Here is a 20,785-nt window from a genome sequence, read left to right on the forward strand (position 1 = left end):
TTCCGGCAATGAAAAATGGTGGGTGCCACGGCCGCAAGCAGCTCCAGAAGGCAGCCAAACTCCAGAAGCTTTGCAAATCCGGGGACTGTCCCCGGGAAAGTTTAATAACCCTAATTCTAATCTAAAATGTATATAGGTTAAAGCACATCAAAAGTTTGAGAGAAGAGATAAATTGTAAACGAACTTCTAGATTAAAGATGAGAAACCTCCAGTTTGATTACTCTTCCACACTTACGGGATCTTTCCCACATCACTTTTGCACATGTAATCTTTGGGGGGCTTGCCCCCCTTGCACCTATTTCTCAGGTTTGAAAGTTGCCTTGCTCTCTTCCTGTGGCACTGGCAACCTTTCTGTATGTGCATGCACTCAATGGTTATTCCCCCTTCTTTTTTAGTTTGGAATTAAGATGATGCTTGAAACGGAGGAAGGGAGCCCCTAAGATGGCCGCCGGGCATGCGTAGAAGCTATTTGCAGCATGAGCGGCGGGCATTTTCTGGTGCCCATAGATGGGCAAACCGGCACCAGAAAAATGGCTGCCGGCAGGAGCGGATTTACAGGAGAGGAGCTCAAACGGGAGACCGCCGGGAAATGGTAAGGAAAAACGGGGGGTTCCCAGGGAATATGGGGTACTTGGCAGCTATGTACTCCATATTGCTTAGGAGGGTTTTTGGTCCCCTGGATTCAAGGCAACATTGGTTCTTAACAGTTTTTAGAAATTTTAACAGATGTACAATTTATAAAACTCTTACATAGTTTCCTGTTGCGAGCGTATGAAAGTCAGACTGCCATCTTTAAAGCACCTGGGAGTGCATCTCATTGAACTCATTCAGACTAGCAAGTAGACATGTCAGATAATCTGTTACTGATTTGTTTTCCTTATTCTTACATAAAAGGTAAAGGGACCCCTGACCATTAGGTCCAGTCGTGACCGACTCTGGGGTTGCGCGCTCATCTCGCATTATTGGCCGAGGGAGCCGGCGTATAGCTTCCAGGTCATGTGGCCAGCATGACAAAGCCGCTTCTGGCAAACCAGAGCAGCACATGGAAACGCCGTTTACCTTCCCGCTATAGCGGTTCCTATTTATCTACTTGCATTTTGACATGGTTTCGAACTGCTAGGTTGGCAGGAGCTGGGACCAAGCAACGGGATGGATGAAGTGGAATGATTCAAACCCATCTTGGATGGCCTGAAGAGTGACACCTCAGTGGCATTAAAGGTAACAAGTATGGCCTGCAGCAAAAAAAGATTTTTCTGTACTTCTGCAGACCTCAAGGTTCTGCTGATACATCTTTATTATTTCTCAGCCCTCATTTTGTCCATATAGCCACTGGTACTTGAATTTGCTACTTATTATCTTGGACTTTTTGTGCTGCTTTTGTGTGAGTTAAGAGGGAGTGAGTGTGTTTGTGTGTACGCAGGCATGCGCACGCACACACGCACACACTGCAGACAGTCTTAATTGGCAAACTTCTTATAACTTGTCAGGTTTGCTTCAAGGGCTTAGCCTGCTATTTCCCCAGTGGGGAAAGAGCGGCTTTCGGAGCCATGGGGGAGGAGGAGGCGCCTGCAGCTTCCTATTTGCTGCAGGAGCTTCCTGCAACCAATAGGAAGCTGCAGGTGCTGCCTCCCCCCCCCCCCCCGTCATGGCTTCAAAAGCCAGTGGGAAAAGAGCGGCGGATGTGTACACATGTGCATGGGTGCATGCACTCTGGCCGCCGGCATAAAAGTTTGCCGATCCCTGCTTTATAGGCTTGGTCTCAGGATGTCTCAAGCAAGCCTGCACTCTTGCGCATCAGCACTAACACTATTTTCTGTTTCATTTCTTCTGCCTTAGGCAGAAGAAATTTTAAGCTGATTGATGAATGTATTTCTCAGGTAGTCCTGCACAAGAATGGTGCTTATCCAGATTTCAAGTGCAAGCACCTTGACCTTAATATTGAAGGTCTGATAGGTGGGTCTGGACCAGGGGTCAGCAAACTTTTTCAGCAGGGGGCTGGTCTACTCTCCCTCAGACCTTGTGGGGGGCCAGACTATATTTTTTTTGGGGGGGATGATTGAATTCCTATGCCCCACAAATAACCCAGAGGTACATTTTAAATAAAAGGACACATTCTACTCATGTAAAAACATGCTGATTCTCAGACCGTCCGCGGGCCGGATTTAGAAGGCGATTGGGCCGGATCCAGCTAACAAAGGCCCAGGGGCCAGATCTGGCCCAATTGCCTTCTAAATCTGGCCTGCGGACAGTCTGGGAATCAGCGTTTTTTTACATGAGTAGAATATGTGCTTTTATTTAAAATGCATCTCTGGGTTATTTGCTACACAGCATTCCCAGGAAGGGGTCCTGGGACTCACAGCTGCTCTCTTGTGAGCACTTAGTCTTAGCAGAGTACAGCAGCGCAGACGGAGGTGAGGTGGTATCTGGGCATACCTACTTTATTTCTACTAATTACATATTAAAGAACATAACAAACACATATGAGTGGAGCAGCTGTCATACAGACATCCTGTCTCGTTGCAAGACAGAGCAGAAAAAAGTAAAAAGTACAATAGTACCAGAGATGGAAGTCACACAGACAGGCTTCCTTTCTCACGAAACAGAAAATAAGCAATAGGATCAGATGATCCTTGCAATGAGAGGAGTGAAATACTAACAGGAGTTTCAGAATTTGCCTAGAAAAAAGTCACTGAGTTGTAGCGATTCTGCCTGTCTGCTTCCTGAATAAAAATGAGCATAGTAACAACTTAATATACTCTGACATATTATTAGAGATCTTCTTAGAAAAGTTATCAACTTTAAGGGAACTGATATCTGGAATTCAACCAAGGGAGGGAAGTGATCACAAATTTGAAGAAGTGTCAATACTCACACCATAAAGCAAATAATGATTCAGGCACCTGCCTAAAATACATATACCGTATTTTTCGCTCCATAGAACACACTTTTTTGCTCCTCAAGAGTGAGGGAAAATGTCTGTGCGTCCTATGGAGCGGATAGATGCCTCTGCTGCCGAGCCAGTGCCTTTCCCAACCGCAGGATCCGATCCCTGCTCTTGCTAGCGGCAGAGGTGGGCAGGGGCAGAGGTGGGGGGGCACTCCTTTCGGCCGCTCCCCGCCTTTGCCGCTCGCAAGAGCAGGGATTGGAGCCTGCGGTTGGGAGAGGCACAGCTCTTGCGAGCTTTCGGGCACTTATCTGCCCACCCGTCCACCTCTGCCGCTGTCCGCCTTTGCCGCTTGCAACAGCAGGGATCGGAGCCACGGTCGAGAGAGGCACTGCGCTGCGCCTCTCTTGACCGCAGGCTCCGATCTCTTGCAAGCGGCAGAGGCGGGCAGTGGCAGAGGCGGGGGGGCAGACAGACAAGCGGCCGAAAGCACCCCTTTCTGTTGCGCCCATCAGCCGCATGACACCCTCCCTCCATCTCAGGAACTCTCTCCTTTGCACCTCCCAGCAGCGAGGGCGGAGAGTTCAGAGAGGGGAGCGTTTGCCGCCGCCTTCCCCTCCCTCCCTCTCTCAGAAAGTGGAGGTGGTGGGTGCGCCAGTGAGGAAAGGGGGGGCGGAAAACAACAACAGCGTGCCTCCAACTTTAATAAAATATTGGGAGCGCAGGTAAGCCCCACCTCACATGCCCTTAACGTGGAGGGGAGTGACTCTCTCAAATATGGTATTTAATGGGGGGGTGAAGGCACCTAGGTCTCTAGGAGTTGGCTGCTATGCCTAGAACAACTAAAAAAAAAGCAAAATTATGCATATGCTATAATATAATATCATTGTATTTTCTTGCAGGAAACCTCACCCATTCTGATAAGGATGGTAAAACAGAAAAGACTAGCATATAAGATTCATTTTAAACTGGAGGTAGTAAAATATGCCAAGGAGCATGGAAACAGAGTAGTGGCGAGACATTTTGGGCCACCTCCAACTGAAAAAATGGTAAGAGTGTGGAGGAAACGGGAGGATCAGCTGCAAAAAGATAAAAGTAAGCACACTTTTTGGGGACATGCTGCAAAGTGGCCACAGTTGGACATTGCCATGAAAGAATGGATTACAAATCACCGGAATAATGGCTTCTCAGTCTCTACAAAAATGATAATATATGAAGCCAAATGCATTGCTGTAGAGAAAGGCATTAACAATTTTACTGGATCACCATCGTGGTGCTACAGATTTATAAAGCGATGTGGTCTTGCTATGTGCACCAAAACTAGAATTGCACAAAAAATGCCAGAATACAGTGGTACCTCTGGTTAAGAACTTAATTCGTTCCGGAGGTCTGTTCTTAACCTGAAACTGTTCTTAACCTGAGGTACCATTTTCGCTAATGGGGTCTCCTGCTGCCGCCCGGCCACCAGAGCACGATTTCTGTTCTCATCCTGAAGCAAAGTTCTTAACCTGAGGTACTATTTCTGGGTTAGCAGAGTTTGTAAACTGAAGCGTTTGTAACCCGAGGTACCACAGGATGAATCTAAGATTCTGTCTTTTCATAAATTTGTAATTGATGCTAGAAAGAGAAATGGGTTTGAAATTGGCCAGATTGGGCATATGGATGAAGTTCCGCTAACCTCTGATGTGCCATCTAATGGGACTGTTGATCTGAAAGGTGCCAAAACTATTACTGTGAAAAACTCCGGACATGAGAAAACCCATTTCACAGTTGTGTTGTCTCGCTGTGCAGACAGCACCAAATTGCCACCCATGTTAATTTTCAAAAGGAAAACATTTCCAAAAGAAGTGATTCCAAGAGGAGTTGTTGTACATGTTCATGAGGAAGGATGGAGGGATGAAAATGGAATGAAAGTATGGGTTGAAAAAGTGTGGTCCAAATGTCCTGGAGGGCTTTTGGGGAAAAAACCTGCCATATTAGTGTTTGACCAGTTTAGAGCAATATTAGCAAAACTGCAAAAAAGTGCTTTAAAAGAAGTGAAGACTCATCTAGCTGTAATTCCTGGAGGTCTTACCAGCCAGCTGCAACCTCTGACGTTTCCATCAACAAGCCATTTAAAGTCTTTCTGCGAGAAGAGTGGAACAAATGGATGGCTGCTGATAATCATGATCTGACACCTACTGGACGAATGAAGAGGCCCACTATCACTCAAGTTTGTGAATGGGTGGAAACATCATGACACTCAGTGAAGGAGGAAATCGTTGTCCAGTCATTCAAAAAATGTGGCATTACCAATGCTTTGGATGGAAATGAAGATGGTATTTTATTTGAAGATATTGAAGAAAGCGATGTCAGTGATTGTGAGCAACTGAGCTTCCTAAACTCTAACTCTACACTGATGAGTTCTTGGGGTTCACAGAAGACTAGAAGAGTAAAGGTAAAGGGACCCCAGACCATTAGGTCCAGTCGTGACCGGCTCTGGGGTTGTGGTGCTCATCTCGTGTTATTGGCCGAGGGAGCCGGCATACAGCTTCCGGGTCATGTGGCCAGCATGACAAAGCCACTTCTGGCGAACCAGAGCAGCACACGGAAACGCCGTTTACCTTCCCGCTGTAGCAGTACCTATTTATCTACTTGCACTTTGACGTGCTTTCGAACTGCTTGGTTGGCAGACTAGAAGAGTACTCATGCCTTAAAGTCTCTCTTCATTTGTTAATGACAGTGATGATGGTTCTTAATGTCACTGTTGACTGCTGTTCACTTTACATGTTAAAATATTATGCTGATATACAATACCGGTTGTTTATTAAATAGTTTAGTACAACATTTGATTCAGAATATTTTTTCCCTTGTTTTCCTCCTCTAAAAAACAAAGTGCGTCTTATGGTCGGGTGTGTCCTATGGAGCGAGCGAAAAATACGGTAACTCTACATCGTGCAATGTTTCTTGGGATGCATAGTATCCATGAGCAGGGCAGTTGGCATTGTAACACTGCATGTAAGTTAAATCTTCTTAAACTAGGCAGACCAGTCTCTGACCAGGGACACACATCAGAATTATGGGACTGGAAGGAGCCTTCAAACCCAAAACCATGCTTTGGGATAAATCACACATTCACATACATAAACGTGATCTCTCATCACTTGGTAATTCACAGCTATCCATGCAAACTGGATGCATTTGAAAGTTTTGCATCTGAGTTAATGTCAGATGTTATGAAAGTCTGTATTGTAATGTTTGATCTGGGATGGTTATCTTAAACTTACAGGTCATTACTTGATGATGCATTGCAGTCATCAAATGATGAATGTACATGCATGAAAATGTCTACACACAGGATTTAAAATATCCTTCACAGATCTCCTAAAGACCCTCTTGTGATGTATTTTTAAACTATCTCATCCTGGCAAATCCTTCTGCCAACAATGTCTGGAATTCAACTCTCTCTTGGAAAGCTAGGAAAGTTTATTAGAAGTGTCTTTCTAACAGTTATATTTGAAACATTTTCTGTTTCATGTAAAGAACGCAATCTCATTTTCTGTTTCATGTAAAGAACGCAATGTCCTTTTTCAGAGAGAGACTTTCAAGATACAGCAGCCTGTCTGTGACAAATCACTCCTCAAATGCCTGGAGAATGTGTTTGATAACTCAAAGTCCCAACTGTCTATAGAAATGGAGAAAAATGAAAGGCAGCTAACAATTAGGGAAGACCTGATGATTGAGAAGTCTGCTAAATATCAAACTAAGTTTGGGAAGATATTCCAACATTGTTGTGACTGAGAACCTTTGCATGTATGCATCTTTTGTAGACAGGGTAAAGGAAACAAAACTAATTCTGATGTAAGTAGTGATGTGTTGTAGTGAAACCGTTCAACTCATTGAGGTTTGAAATAACATTTTTTGGAGTTAATAGATTTGAGAAATTTTAAAATGCTGCTCCCTGTTCTAAGTTTCTAATATGAGGCACTAGAGCAAAGCTTTCTAAACTGTGGGTCGTGAAGTGTGTCAGCTACAGCATGTCGGTGTGTTGCACAAATGTTCCCTGCACTCCTCCCGGGGCTGGGAAAGGGTTAGTTTAACTTCTGGTTTGCTAGTAAAACTAAATTACTATGTCATGAAATGACGCATGCCTATAAACTGTGTCACTAACACGAAAAGTTTGGAAAGCTCTGCACTAGAGCTAATGTACTGTGTATGCAAGCTTCCCCTCATCTGCCTGTGTGGGAGTTAGCTGCTCAGTGATAAGAGAAAGACACTCTACAGATGTTCTATGTGCAGAGGACAGTGTCACTTCAATTGAACACCAACCAGCAGGCCCGGCTCTAGGTAAGGTCCCGGTGGCGCAGGGCCGAGAGGGGGAGGTGCTCACGGCGAAGCCGCCAGGAAGCCGTGCTACGCGGGCACCGGAGCGATCTCCGTGCCTCAGCGCCAGGGCATCCGACCTGCTTGAGACGGCCCTGCCAACCAGGCAACTATTTCTCTATTTGCCACCACTTGCTTATGTGTCAGTTACGAGCAAGGCTGCTTACTTGGCAACTTCAGCCTGTCTCCCCTCCAGATCTCTCAGGCACATTTAAATCCAGTATACGTAGGTCAAATGGTTCACAGCAACCATACAAGCTTGTGTGTTCAACTACCCCTTGAGTGTGCCCAGAAACCAGTACAGCCCAGAAATCCAATTAAGCAGTTTATTCAAAAGGTGTACTGTATAGAAAACAGAGTAAGGGGCAGAGATCAAAATGAAAATACGGTAAAATACTACCAGAATGTTGGAGAAGCAACACCGGGTTTTTAGAATGCCCTTGTGTTATTAATTTATCCATTATTTGACAAGTTTGTGGCTGAGAATCAATAGTACTTTCTTTACCTTCCAATTTCTGTAAACAATAGCCTGTTGGTTTCCATCATCCTTTCCCATTGACTCAGTGCATTTTTTCTGTGATGTCTCAGAATTAGATATTCAAGCCAATATTGTCCTGGTTTACACCAAATGAGGATGAGGCCTTGAGTTTTCACTTGGCCATCAGAAGAAAATGGGATTCCTTTTTGAGGGGAGTGGGGCTGTGCTACTAATACTTTTAATGGTGTTCTCAAGGGATCAGTGAATTGGAAATGTTGTCTTAATGAAAAGTTTCTCAGCCACTGATTCAATACATTTCAGACACACTTATTATCTGAACCAATGCACATGGGAGCACCTAATGTATCGTGGGAAATAGAAATTTTGATGTGTCTTTCATGTTGCACAATTCCATCAAAGTCATATATTTTGAAGCCATTATACTCCTGAAAATAGTTGAATTCATCATTACTATAGAGAGATGTTGAACTGGTTCATAAAATCTCAGGAAGATAAGCAGCAGTTTACATGCCGTGTCTACTATATATGTTGGGAAATGGTTCGCCCTGTGTTTTTCAGAGGCCTCTTGAACTGTTGTTACCAAACTTGACATGAGGGTTCCCAAGGTAGGCACAGTGGTTTTCGCCAATGTTAGGATACCAGCTGCCATTCTGAATCACGACGGCAGTTCAATATATTGGCTGGAGTGACTTTGCCCAAATTTCAGCATGGCATGATAGGTCTAAACTGCACCAATTGCAAACTTGGCATGAGATGGAGGCAGGGTTTTGTTTTGTTTTGTCAATATTGGGCTGCTGGGCGCTATTTTAAATTAAGATGGTGGACAAAAACATACTTTGGCAAGACTTTGCCCGACTTTTGGCATGACAGGTCCACACTGCATTGATTTGGTTACCTCTGAAGATACTGTCACCACATCTGAAGGGACATTGCCAAATTTTGTGTGACAGGCCCAACCTGTGCCAATTCTGGTACCCCTTAAAAGATATTGTCACCCAACTCAGCATGAGGGTTCCTGAATGGGAGGTGGTGATCTTCATCTACATTTGGATGCTGAGCACCCATTCTGAAACAAGGTGTTTGACTGAAATATGACTTTGCTCAATTTTTGGTGTACTGGGTCCTAACTATGCTGATGTGGATGCCGCTTATGTAGATATAATCCCTTAACAACCCCAGTTTTTATCCTGTCTCTTGTGGTGCAGTCCATGTCATGACCAATCCTAATAAACCCCTTTACAATGAGGTTTTGAAGCCTTCCGAGGGAACTGGTGGCAGCAAAGAACTTAAAGAAACAAGACACAGCTACTTCAGACAAGTGAAGCTGAGGGACCAGGTCCCTGACACTGTGGTAGAAGCAGGATTTCTCCATTAAGATTTTATATTCTTATGAAAGACCCTTTTGTGTTAATGTCCTTTCAGCCACAATAACAAAAAGCAATTTTTTTCCCATGGCAATTTAAAGTTATGTTGTTTTATGCATACCTCTAAAACTTGTGTGTATTTTCTGAAGTGTAATAAACAGATAACCTTTTTAAAAATAAAACCACTAGCTATGGTACTCTTTCTCAGTTATCTATATTGAATTTATCTAATCGTAATACATTTTCATTTATTGCTTTGATTCCTACTCATCTGTAATTTTTTTCAACTGGTTCTCCACTTCTTGCACAAATGCTGGGAAGCTCTGATCCAAGAGACACAATCGAATGAAACTGCCTAGATCTTCAGCATTCCACTGGGAGTGTTGATATGCAAGAGGAAGCTCTATGTTTGATGTCAACACATACTGCAGAAGCAAGAAGATATGGTCAACTGCTTACAAATAAAATAACAATGCTTTCTACCAATTTTGCTCTGCCTAATTAAGTCCTTCTCTTGATGAAATCCAAAGGCATTGGAACAACTTAAGTACTCTTTCAGAATTATCCTTTCCCTATTTACTCAGAATGGCCACTTACCATCCTCCTGGTGAGCACTGGTTGCGGCACCTCCTCTTTTGCCGGAATGTGACGCAACATCTTAGTTGGTCTTCCCCCTTGGCCCTTCTTGCACTCAAGGGCTGCAATACATAGCCTGCTGCAGCTAATTCTTATATAGATTATAGACGTATATACACAGTGTGCATAAAGGGTTTGCATCACTTGAACATTAAGTCGCTTGCTGCAGTTGAAGAGGTGTTGGGCTGCCTTAATATGTAGGAACTTTACATCAGATAGCTCAGTGGTTGGAGCTTGAGAGTCTTAATCTCAGGGTCATGGGTCCATGCCACTCGGTATATATCTACCATATATCTATACAGTATTCCACTGTTCCACAGCGTTTACTTCCAAATAAGCATGCACAGGATTGAAGCTTTTGTCTTCTAAATATGCTATTAAAAATAATAAACTGATTAAAATGCAGGAAACAAGAGCAGAGAAACTCTGCATTATGGTCTTAATATATTGTTTGCTTGTTTGTAATTGTCTTTTTATATTGTCCTCTTCTTGGGTGTTTTTTTTTGAGGCGGTTTAGTTGGTCTAGCCCTTTTGTCTCCAGGGGCATTCATAAGAACCTGTGGCTCTTTTTTGCTTTTTACTAGGGTGTCTGGTTCCTCTGAGCCGGCTGTTTTGTCTCTCCCTCCCACTGCTCCATTTACAGAGAGCACCAGGTTAACTTAACATAAGGCAGGGCAGGGCGATGGCCATCCATAGCCAATCATAATAAAATATGTGAACATGTCTAACACTGTCTTTCTCTTTTCAGTGCACCATGTTCTCAAAGTGAGGCAGACAGGTATCTTGCTTGCAGTGAGGAGGGGGGTTCTGGAGATGGAGGGGTGATTCTTGCCCTTTTGGCTGCTGCCAGTGTTTTGGTTTTCCCCTTACTTATTAGGGGGTATGTTGTTATTTTATGTGTCCTTAGATGAATGTCTGTGTTATTATCATCAGTTTCATTATTCTGCTCTGTCAGAGACATTATATGTCCTGTGCTCAACTATTTACCTGTGCTAGCTCTGCTACAGATGCTCTTTCTTGTGCTTGATTTACAATCTAAAAAGTATTGAAGATAAATTCAATAAATGTATATTGCCAAAGGAATGAAAATAACAGAAAAATGGAATGAGCTCCCCCCCGTTTTTGTGATCCAAAATATTTAGAATTTGTGTGCTCCAAAAAATTACTAAAATCAGAAGAGCCTTCTAAAGCATCACTCCAGTAGCATGTTTGTATTTCACAGCAGACAGCTGGGGTCAAGGTGACCTGAAAATGGTCAGAATCCCATGACTTTGATACCTAAGGGCTATTAAAGTATAAAAAGGTAATAAAAAGAATAGGTAAACATGCATTCCTGGCTGAAGCCCAACAGTTTTTGCAGGGCCAGCCCTTACATTAGGCACGCTGAGACAACCCCATGAAGCGGGGGGGGGGGGGGTAATCTATTTTGCCAACCCAATATTCCTATTTTATAGAAGAAATGTAAACAGTGAAAGCAGTACTTTTCTGTTCCTTCTGTCAATCCACCCCCTACATACACCCCATCACCTTACAATGTGCTCAGTAGGTAAATTTTGCTCAGCATCTTTCATCTGACGCTCATTATCCAGCAGCAGGCTGTGAACTGGTTGCAATTCCTGTCTAGCTGCATTCACTTCTTGAACTGGAACATAATCAGCAAGCTTCTGCACACAGTTATTGCAGTGCTCCTCTGCCTGTGTTTTGGAGTCTCCAATAAACTGAACACGAAACATACGGTGTTTGCTCTATTTCAAAGTCACAAAAGAGAAAATGAAACTAACTTTCCAGCTCCTTAATTTAATTCATGCTGCCTGCCTGTTCTAGGTGTTTATAGATGCAGTGCTAAAACCATCAACCTGGGTATATACATACACCTACAGTTGTGATATATTACCATCACTTTCTAATGGAAACTAAGAAGTAGCTAGCAATAGCTCGCACATCTAATACTTGCTTTTTCTGACCAGTAGCTCATTTTTTATGAAAAGCTTTTCTTTTAGATCTTACTGAATTGGTGCAGCAATGACAATACAACTCACAATGGCCACTTACTGCAAGACCCCTGGGAGCAGTGGTTTGTTGCCTGGCACAACTGTGGCTGAGCTAGGCGCCCTCTTCCCATCCTGCGCAGTTGTTGGGGGACAAAATCCTCCTGTGGCCGCGCAAGTGGATGGGAGACTGTCTGTTTGAACAGGCCAATGACGGGCAGGCTATTGGGTATGGCTGCATCATTCATAAAGGAGAGCTCCCAGTTCATTCGGTGGTGGACAAGGTTGGATCCTAGGGGGGGGGGCAGCATTGGGAATCCCATCCCTCCCACTAAAAATATTTAGGTGCCCTGGGGTCCAGAAGGCAGTGCCTGTTCTGATACCCAGACAGGAGCTAACTAGCCATGGCACACCTCCTAAGTGGAAGTTCTGGATGGAATGCTCTGATCTGATGTACGTCATAAGGTGACCCTTAACCCAAGATTGACCCAGCCAAAACAATCAATCACCAGTTGGGCTACCAAAAGAAACAACAGACACTTGGGTGTGGGGAGTCTTTTTGGCTCACACTCTGATGGGTGGGATACTGATAAAACTTATCGCATTGATTTGACTAGAACTTAAATGTAACTTGCTTTTTCCAACCTCAGAGCTTCTTTTTCAGGTATTTATTTTTTTAAAAATTAGTGTGGTGTTTAATGTGACTATATGAAGACCTTTATCAAAAACACTCTAGGCTGCTTCATATGGTCATTTTTGCCATATCAATAATTACCGGTCACACAACTTTATGGAGCAAAGTATTTTGTGAATGGTGATTGTTGCAACAGTATTCACAGCTGGCACAATTCTTTAGCAAGGTCTTCAGATATATAAGAAAGAGGACTTGAATATATAAATAAATATGACAACTGAATGAGTACATCAAAATATGACATCTAAGTAAATGATTTTTCTTGAGTGTACCAAATCGCATGTAGGAACTCCAAATTGTATTTTTAATAAAATAAAATAAAATAAATTCTAATACTTGTGATGAACTATTATAAACCTTTTCCAAAGCATGTAATCCTATTATTTCCATGTTTCTTTGGCATAAAGCTGTCAGAAATGTAGATTTATAATCAGGCAGCAGGAAACCAAAGAGTACAGAATTAATGAAGGTTTTTCCCCCCACATAGCCTCTGATAGCATTCTTCATCAAGTGCATTGTTCAGCAAGAAATGCAGTAGTTCCAGATCTGTGCAAGCTGTCAAATTTTCTGTGGTACTGTGGATGATAAGGAAGGAGGGGCCTACCAGGCAACATACAGCACAAAACAGAAGGGTTTTCTTTACATTGGATTTTGTGTGCACATAATCTTAAAATGCCAACAAAATAGATGTGTAAGGAGCACACACATACCTGGAACTATTCAAGGTTTATTAAGTGAACATAATTAAAGTATAGAATAACGAAGGGAAAATAATCTAGACAACTGTGTCAGAGAACACCAGAGAGAGATATAAAAACATGCTAAGAAAATAATTTTGAATCCTGAACAGCATACCTTTGTTTTTGAACCAAACAACATGCAATCTGCATTTCTAACTATCTTCAGCCATTGAGAAGCATCAATCAATGAAAAACCTTCCTGGGAGGGAAAAAACATGGCTCAATTTATCTACAGAAAAAGCTCTGAAGCAGGAATACAGCTTACAGTCTATTTCAAGGGCTATCTGATCCAAGTCCAGGCTAAAGATAAAGAACCATAAGAAGGAAGAGCAGGGGCCTTAAAGTTGCCCATAAACAATTAACAGTTTGACAGGTGCATAAGCATATATACAGTAATGATTAGGAATATTCTGTAGGGATGTTGCGATTTTTTAAAAAGTGTTATTAGAAGGCAGTTAGCAGAAAACACGCTCCTCAAAAGCAAGAACAAAAACCCAACTAGCAGCAGCAAACATCATTGTTCCATTTTGGAATTATTGTTCAATCACACGTGCTTTTGTTGTCTTTCTGAGTGGAGAAAATAGGAGCTTGCAGTGTGAGCCTGTGAGCCACTTTGCACACTCAAGAGACATCTAAATGTTAAATATTTTTATTTCTTTGGCAAACTACTGAGATCAAAGTCATCAATGAGGGATTCATTTTTAAAGTGGAAGGGAAACTATCATTATCATGGGTCTGGAGATCAAAGTGTATTCAGAGCGGTCAGAGCCCTTAAATGGTTATAGTATCCCGGGGTGGGTGGCTAGGGCATTATTCTGTTTAATTTTGTATTCCAGCTAAAATTTAGCCCATCCAGATCAGGACCATGGCATTGGGGAGACTTTCTGTAAATTCTTTTTTACAGCTGGATCTAAATTACAGACTCTATGGCTAAAATATCCAGCCAACTTTGTTTTTTCTCCTGCACCCCCTAATCTGCTGGGCACCCCTTCCGAGTGCTTGAAAGCTTTCTGTCTGTTTTGTGATACTGGGTTTGTCCTAATAAATTATTGCCCAACTGTGAACTTTTAATTGGACTATATAGCTTTCTTCTGTGCAAATTTGCACAAAATTTGCACTTTTGTTATGTGCAAATTTGAAAGCATCTAGCAAAGTTCTTACACTTGGAAACCATTTAAGATGTGCTTAGTACAACCAATATAACATTCCTACAATGAACACTGTGAAACTGAAGGGATAATTTCAATGAACACAATTACTTATGAAAATGAATACTCACCATTACTTCCTTTCCTCTGGAAATGAAAAAATGGCCAGAAACAACTATGGTAAGAGCAAGGAAGCCGGATTCCTTGTTTGATTCCAAAACCTTATTTATGATGACAATGAAAAAGACAATGTGTATGAGGAATTTATCTTTTGCTTCAAAGCAACTATTTTTACAACATACTGTATATGAATTACAGGTACTTAAATCTATTGGTGCCTATTTTAAGAAACAGTAGTAGTTTTATTTCATCACTAAGCACCTATAGGTGCAGAATTTTCTCAAACTTTCTAGATTTCTCAAAAACACCTACTGCAGCTATTGTTTACTTATCTTAAGTCTCTGAGACACAGGGGCAGACAGTATATTGTTACAAAGACTGGTGCCTGCCCCTCTCTCGGCCGAGCAGTGGCAAGAGCCCATGGAGTTCCAAGCACACGAACGGTCTGTGTCCCTTTGGAGAATGAAATACATGGAGACTGCCATGCATGGATGTCATATTTTACTGACATTCAGGGTCCTCCGTATAGGCTCAGCTAAATTAAGCTTACCTTCCAAGAGCCTGAGGAACTGCCTGATGTTCCAGGTATGAATGTGCCATAACGTCTCAGCATCCATTCTGCAGCATTAAGGCAGGAAGCAGCATCCCGTGACTGTTCTGTTTCGGGAATTTGGTCTGGCAGTGGTCGCTCTACTTCAGAGCATGAAGCTGGATCACAACTGACCCACCCATGGCTGTTACTGCTGCCTGTCGCCATCTTCTAGGCTACAGTCACTTGAGAGGAAACCAAAAAATGGGGGAACCTACCAAAATCAACACAATTGTAAGATTTAGGCAATAGTCCAATGAAGCCTGTTTTCCATCCTAATACTGGAGGGGCCACGGAAGTGACTTTAGTCCACAATGCTTAAAAAGTTTGGGACTAGTAGACCCAGTTTGAGTTGCACAACTCAAACTGATTACCATATTTTCCGGAGTATAAGATGACTTTTTAACCCAGGAAAATATTCTCAAAAGTCAGGGGCCGTCTTATACGTCAGGTGTCGTCTTATAGGGCGGGTGCTGAAACTTCCAAGCTCGACTGGAGAATCTGCGGTCGCCGCATATGGTGGGGGGAGCTCAAAAACGGCCGCGGCCGCATCCCCACCGTATGCGGCAACCATATGAAAGCAGCAAGGGTAGCGTTGTACAAGTACAGTAGAAGAAAATCCACTCAGCAGGATTCATGGAAAGAAGTGACTTAACATGGTCCCGATGACGAGGTGAGGGGGTGCTTCACCGGGAAGGTGTAAGTGAAGGGCGGAGCAAGCGGCAGGCGTCCGGGATACCTGGGGTATGGAAAAAAGAGATAGAGCAGCGCTGTTCCCAGAAAAACATGCCTCTTTCACCTGTCTAGCCCGCCCTTGTATCCTATTGCATCTTGTATCTTCTCTGCCTCTCAGATCTTGCTCCTGGGGACTGCAGTGAAGCGGCACAGGCGCGCATGTGCGAGATCTGAGAGGCAGAGAAGGAGGTAATAGGATACAAGGGCGGGCCAGACGGGTGAAAGAGGCGTGTTTGTGCTACCGCTCTGACAGTCTTGGAGACTGGGAGGGCTGGGCAGGCAGGGAGAGCTGACCAATCCAAGCAGGCTTTGTATACAACAACCAGCCAATCGCCAGTAAGGTACATCACTTGCAGTGATTGGCTGGTTGTTGTATACTGGGTACCACATACAGTACAGCACCAGTATTTGTACCTGTTCATACAGTATAGCACCAGCACATACAGTACAGGATACAAATGTCCAACAGTCAAAACCCCATCATGGCTCCACCAGCAAGAAGAAAGAAATATGAAGCCAGTTTCAAACTTAAAGTTGTAAACTTTGCCATGGAACATAATAACTGCGCTGCTGCAAGACAATATGGAGTAACAGAAAAGATGGTTCGGGACTGGAAAGCAAATGAAAAAGCATTAAAGAGTATGCCAAGGGGTAAGTGTGCATTAAGAAGAGGCTCCCCACATTGGCCAGAACTCGAAAAACATGGTGAATGAGCCAAAATGGTTATGTAGTGACATGAAATAAAATATGTTTGTTTGCACTTCAGTGGGCCAAATCTAACCCAGATCACAGCAACAAATTTAAGGCCACTGTATCCTGGTGTACTAGATTCATGGGAAGGCATAATATGGTACTGAGGCAAAAGACGAAAATTGCCCAAAAGTTACCTGCAGATCTTGATAGCAAAGTAAATAGTTTCCATCAATACGTAATACAACAGCGCACTAAACATGGCTATGCATTAAGTAGTATTGGAAATATGGATGAAACTCCAATGAATTTTGATATGGTTGGAAATAAAACTGTCCATCAAAAAGGTGAAAAAACAATTTTAATTAAAACAACAGGACATGAGAAGTCCAGTTTTACAGTGGTACTAAGATGCACAGCTGATGGTGCTAAACTGAGACCAATGATTATTTTTAAAAGAAAAACAATGCCGAAACTCAAGTTCCCTGTTGGTTGTTTTGTACATGTGAATGAAAAAGGCTGGATGGATGAAGAAGGGGTAAAGCTATGGCTTGATAATGTATGGAGCAGGGGACCAGGTGGACTTATTCAAAAACATAAGTCTACTGGTGTGGGTTATGTTCAGGGCTCATTTAACTCCCAGCACCAAGCAAAGGCTTGCAAGACTAAACACAGATATGGCAGTTATTCCTGCAGGACTGACATCGTTGGTACAGCCACTGGATGTGTGCCTAAACAAGCCATTTAAAGATCGCATTCGAGAACAGTGGAATGAATGGATGGTTAGCGGCGAAAAGTCATTCACAAAAGGAGGAAACATGCGTGCTCCACAGTTGGATGTTTTGTGCAAGTTTGTCATAGAAGCCTGGAATGATATTGATGCAGAAACAGTAATCAAATCTTTCAAGACGTGTGGCATATCAAATTCATTAGATGGTATGGAGGCGCCAATAAGAAAGGTCTATATCGGCAAAATCCCTCCAATGTTGCTATACGGGGTGGAAATATGGGGGTGGAATTTGAAAGCACTCCAATGCCTGGAGACCCTGCAAAACCTCCTGGTAAGAAAGATCTTGGGTCTTCCCCAACGGGACCATCCCCGCCCAATTAAGAATGGAACTGGGACTGCCATCTATTGTGGCAAGAGCTCACATCAGGATAATCACTTATTATAAATCTCTTGCAGAAGCCCCCAACTCGCTTCTTGCCAAACAAGCCTTTCTAGCCTTTACTGGCAGCCACATTTGGTCAAAAGGCATGGAGGCCATCTGTGAACGTTATTCCCTCCCAACTTTCTCCGTTCTGATCGCTTGGGACAATGATAAAATCTGTAAATGGATTCTAGACAGGAACGAAGCACTGGACCTGGCCCTATCTAATGCGGCCAACCTATCCACGTGGTATCCTCGTGTGAAGGCAGCAAGAACTATGGCTCACTATTTGAGCGACCTGACGAACCCTTCACAAAGAAGGGCCTTCACACTTGCCCACTTCCATTCCATTCCCACAGCATTTTTACAGGGTATATTTTCCAACACTCCCCCTGATCTCAGACTGCCCGTGCAACAAGGGATAGAGGATTTTATCCATTTTTTCTTTCACTGCCCTCTATACGACGCAATAAGACCAAGGCTCCTCATACTAATCCCTTCGCTTATCGCCTTGGAAGACGACCACATGAAATTTCTATTGGTGGACGCTAACCCCAGGGTTACCCGCGGAGTGTCCATCTATATCTTGCAGGCCCTGAAACTCAGAGCTCTCTCGACTGGCTTTCTCTAGATGCGGATTTCACTAAACATCCCCCAGTGGACAAAACACACATGATGCATCCTAGTTTTTACTAAATTCTGTTTTATATCACATGTTTTTTATATCCAATGTTTTGTAAGTGTTTGATATATGTTCTGTATAATAGCGGTAGGTTACCGCTATTATTATTATTAATGTTTTATGTGTTATGTGCTATGGCCAACCGGCTAATGCAATAAAATTTTGATTGATTGATTGGTATGGAGGACGACTACTTGTGGAAAGAGGAAGAGGAAGCCGAAGCTGAAACCACACACCATCCGATACAGAATTCGATCCATACGATGACTGCCTTACAAATGTATCACAAGATGTCATTGATGTACTTATGATATCAGATGACGAATAGGAGGATTTTGAAGGCTTTTAAAGGGAAACTGTCACGCCAGCAAAACCTGTAAAAATACCGTAGCTTGCAGTTATGATGGGCGTTGCTAATTCGCCAGGGACTTGCCCGGCACTTGCTCTCTCTCTTATTGTTTGTTATCTTCCTCCTATCATCATCAGTTCCAGTTTGGTTGACAGGTTAGAAAACAAACAGCATGGCAGCTCCCATGGGTTTATTGTCTTATCCTTCCTTTCAGCTTTAGAGTGAATTAGGAAAAGTTTAATCCACTTGCACTGTTTTATGTTTACATGTTTGATGACAAACAGCCTTATGTTTATGTGACAGTTTTCCTGTTAAGTACCTGCATGTCATAAGCATTTGAATTAAAATTACTATATTGAAATCAAATCTGATTTATTTATTTTATTATTATTATTATTTTGGTGTGCGTTGGAAGAGGAGTAGTCTTATACGGTGAGTATATCCCAAACTCTATATTTCAACTGGAAAAGTTGGGGGTCATCTTATACGCCCAGTCGTCTTATACGCCGAAAAATACGGTAATTTTTTGTTGCATATATTTCAACAATCCCAAAGTTTGAGACATACATTGTAATTTGCCTCTAAGGTTTCAATACCTATCCCCTCTGGATTAAAGAAATAAAAGGATTACAGAACTGAGGAAAGCTGGGAGTGGGGCTAAACATTGGAAAATATTGATGAGAACAGGATGGAATAATACCAGGAAAAAGCAGATTTATCCATATAGTGATGAACTTTTAAAATTCTATGGCTGGATACATTGGTTTGAGTATTGTTTTAAGGGGACAGCAACTAAGATTCATTTGTCAATGTTCTCAAGGAAATATGTTCTGCCTTTCTGTGACATAATGGGCTTTTTGCTGTGAAGACAGCTGTGGGGAAATACCTTGAGTCAGATGATCAGCCTTGAAATTCCTATTTTAAAATGGTCAAATGAGGAGACACAAGGATTGAAAATTAAAGAGGATTTTGAATGGAAGAAACTTGGAAAAAGTGGACTGTGCTGTTAAGAAGTAAAAGGAAAACATTTAGTGAAAGAGAACTATTAGGTTCTACTGTACATTAGATGTCAAATCCACTTGTTTTAATCTAAGGAAGAGCAAGCTAATAACTAACTGTAGGTCACTTGGCACATGACAAAATTTATGTATAATATTTTGACAGCATGGATAAAACAGAAAACTATACTTGATTGATTTGTATTTAATTATGACTCAGTGCTCACATGCCATACTCTCCTTTTGATACTACTTTCTATAAGAAAATGAAATGAAAGTATCATTTTGAAATGCGTATTAAGTCAACAAGCTACTACAGAACTTTATTCTGGTGTTCTCTGACACAAACAATTTATGTAACCACAGCCATCTTTCAAATTCTCCTAAAACCTTCTCAAATGTTTTTTCTTGTTAAGGGTTACATGTCATTTTTGTTTAGCCAACTTGTTATAATTTTGAGAGACTTCAAGTACAAACAAGGAGGTAATAAAAGTTATTGCTGTCCATGGAAGCCGCCGCCACCCAGAAAGTCACTTCTCTTTCCTCTTCCCGCCCTATTTTGTTCAAAAGTCTGTCATGAGAGAAATTCTGTGCAGGGTACTACCAAACTCTGTGAATACCCTTTGCGATATTCAAATTGTAGATCAAGGCCCAAATTCAGTTTGAAGAAAAGAGCACAATGGCAGCGTGCCCAAATACCTACAGCAGGCCTTCAGAGCAATTGTATGTTTGAATGATTGCTTCACATGTGCAACTGCATTGCCTCATGTGGGGGGGGTCATTTTTGGACTATTATTTACAAACACACACCACAATTCTATTATAGAAGAGCTGCCTCATAGAAAGAAAAAAGCCGTCAGGAGCTGAGGCACTTGGTTAGGCCTTGGGGGGGGGGCACTCTTAGAAAATATGCTTCCTCCAAATTAAAACTCCTAGCAATTTGAATTCACCCCCTCCAGCAGTTTCCCATATTTTGTCTCACAGGCCTGAACTAACATCCATTCACAGAACCTGTGCAATTTCTTCAGCCAAGAAGGCCTAAGAGATGAGGGCCTGCATCCAGTCAAAAAGCCTGCTGAAAATATGACAGTGGCTTGACAAGACAGGCTTTTGAAGGAGCAAACAGAAGTCACCCTCAAAAGGCAATTCCCTCTAT

At 42.4% G+C, this 20,785-nt stretch overlaps 1 protein-coding gene across 1 annotated transcript; it reads right to left on the bottom strand.

The window, feature by feature from the left end:
- Positions 1 to 9,312: 9,312 nt before the first annotated feature.
- Positions 9,313 to 15,238, bottom strand: REC114 (REC114 meiotic recombination protein). Its single transcript, XM_035112013.2, has 6 exons — positions 14,986 to 15,238; positions 14,447 to 14,536; positions 13,283 to 13,366; positions 11,278 to 11,490; positions 10,733 to 10,780; positions 9,313 to 9,534 (listed from the first exon to the last, which is right to left on the bottom strand). The coding sequence occupies exons 1-6, from the start codon at positions 15,190 to 15,192 to the stop codon at positions 9,373 to 9,375; spliced, it is 804 nt and encodes a 267-aa protein (XP_034967904.1). The 5' UTR covers positions 15,193 to 15,238; the 3' UTR covers positions 9,313 to 9,372.
- Between the last annotated feature and the right edge of the window lie 5,547 nt (positions 15,239 to 20,785).

This window comes from Zootoca vivipara, chromosome Z1 (genome assembly GCF_965207765.1).
Source record: "Zootoca vivipara chromosome Z1, rZooViv2.hap1.1, whole genome shotgun sequence".
Lineage (NCBI taxonomy): Eukaryota > Metazoa > Chordata > Lepidosauria > Squamata > Lacertidae > Zootoca > Zootoca vivipara.

What these genes read in the sequence shown, in the direction of transcription:
- REC114 (XM_035112013.2), bottom strand. Translation starts at nt 15,192, where the DNA reads ATGGCGACAGGCAGCAGTAACAGCCATGGGTGGGTCAGTTGTGATCCA. An exon ending in ATTTACCTACTGAGCACATT is followed by an intron (nt 10,781 to 11,277) that starts GTAAGGTGATGG and finishes AATACTTTTTAG; the next exon opens with ATTGTAAATCAAGCACAAGA. An exon ending in CTGTAGCAGAGCTAGCACAG is followed by an intron (nt 9,535 to 10,732) that starts GTAAATAGTTGA and finishes TTGCTTCTGCAG; the next exon opens with TATGTGTTGACATCAAACAT.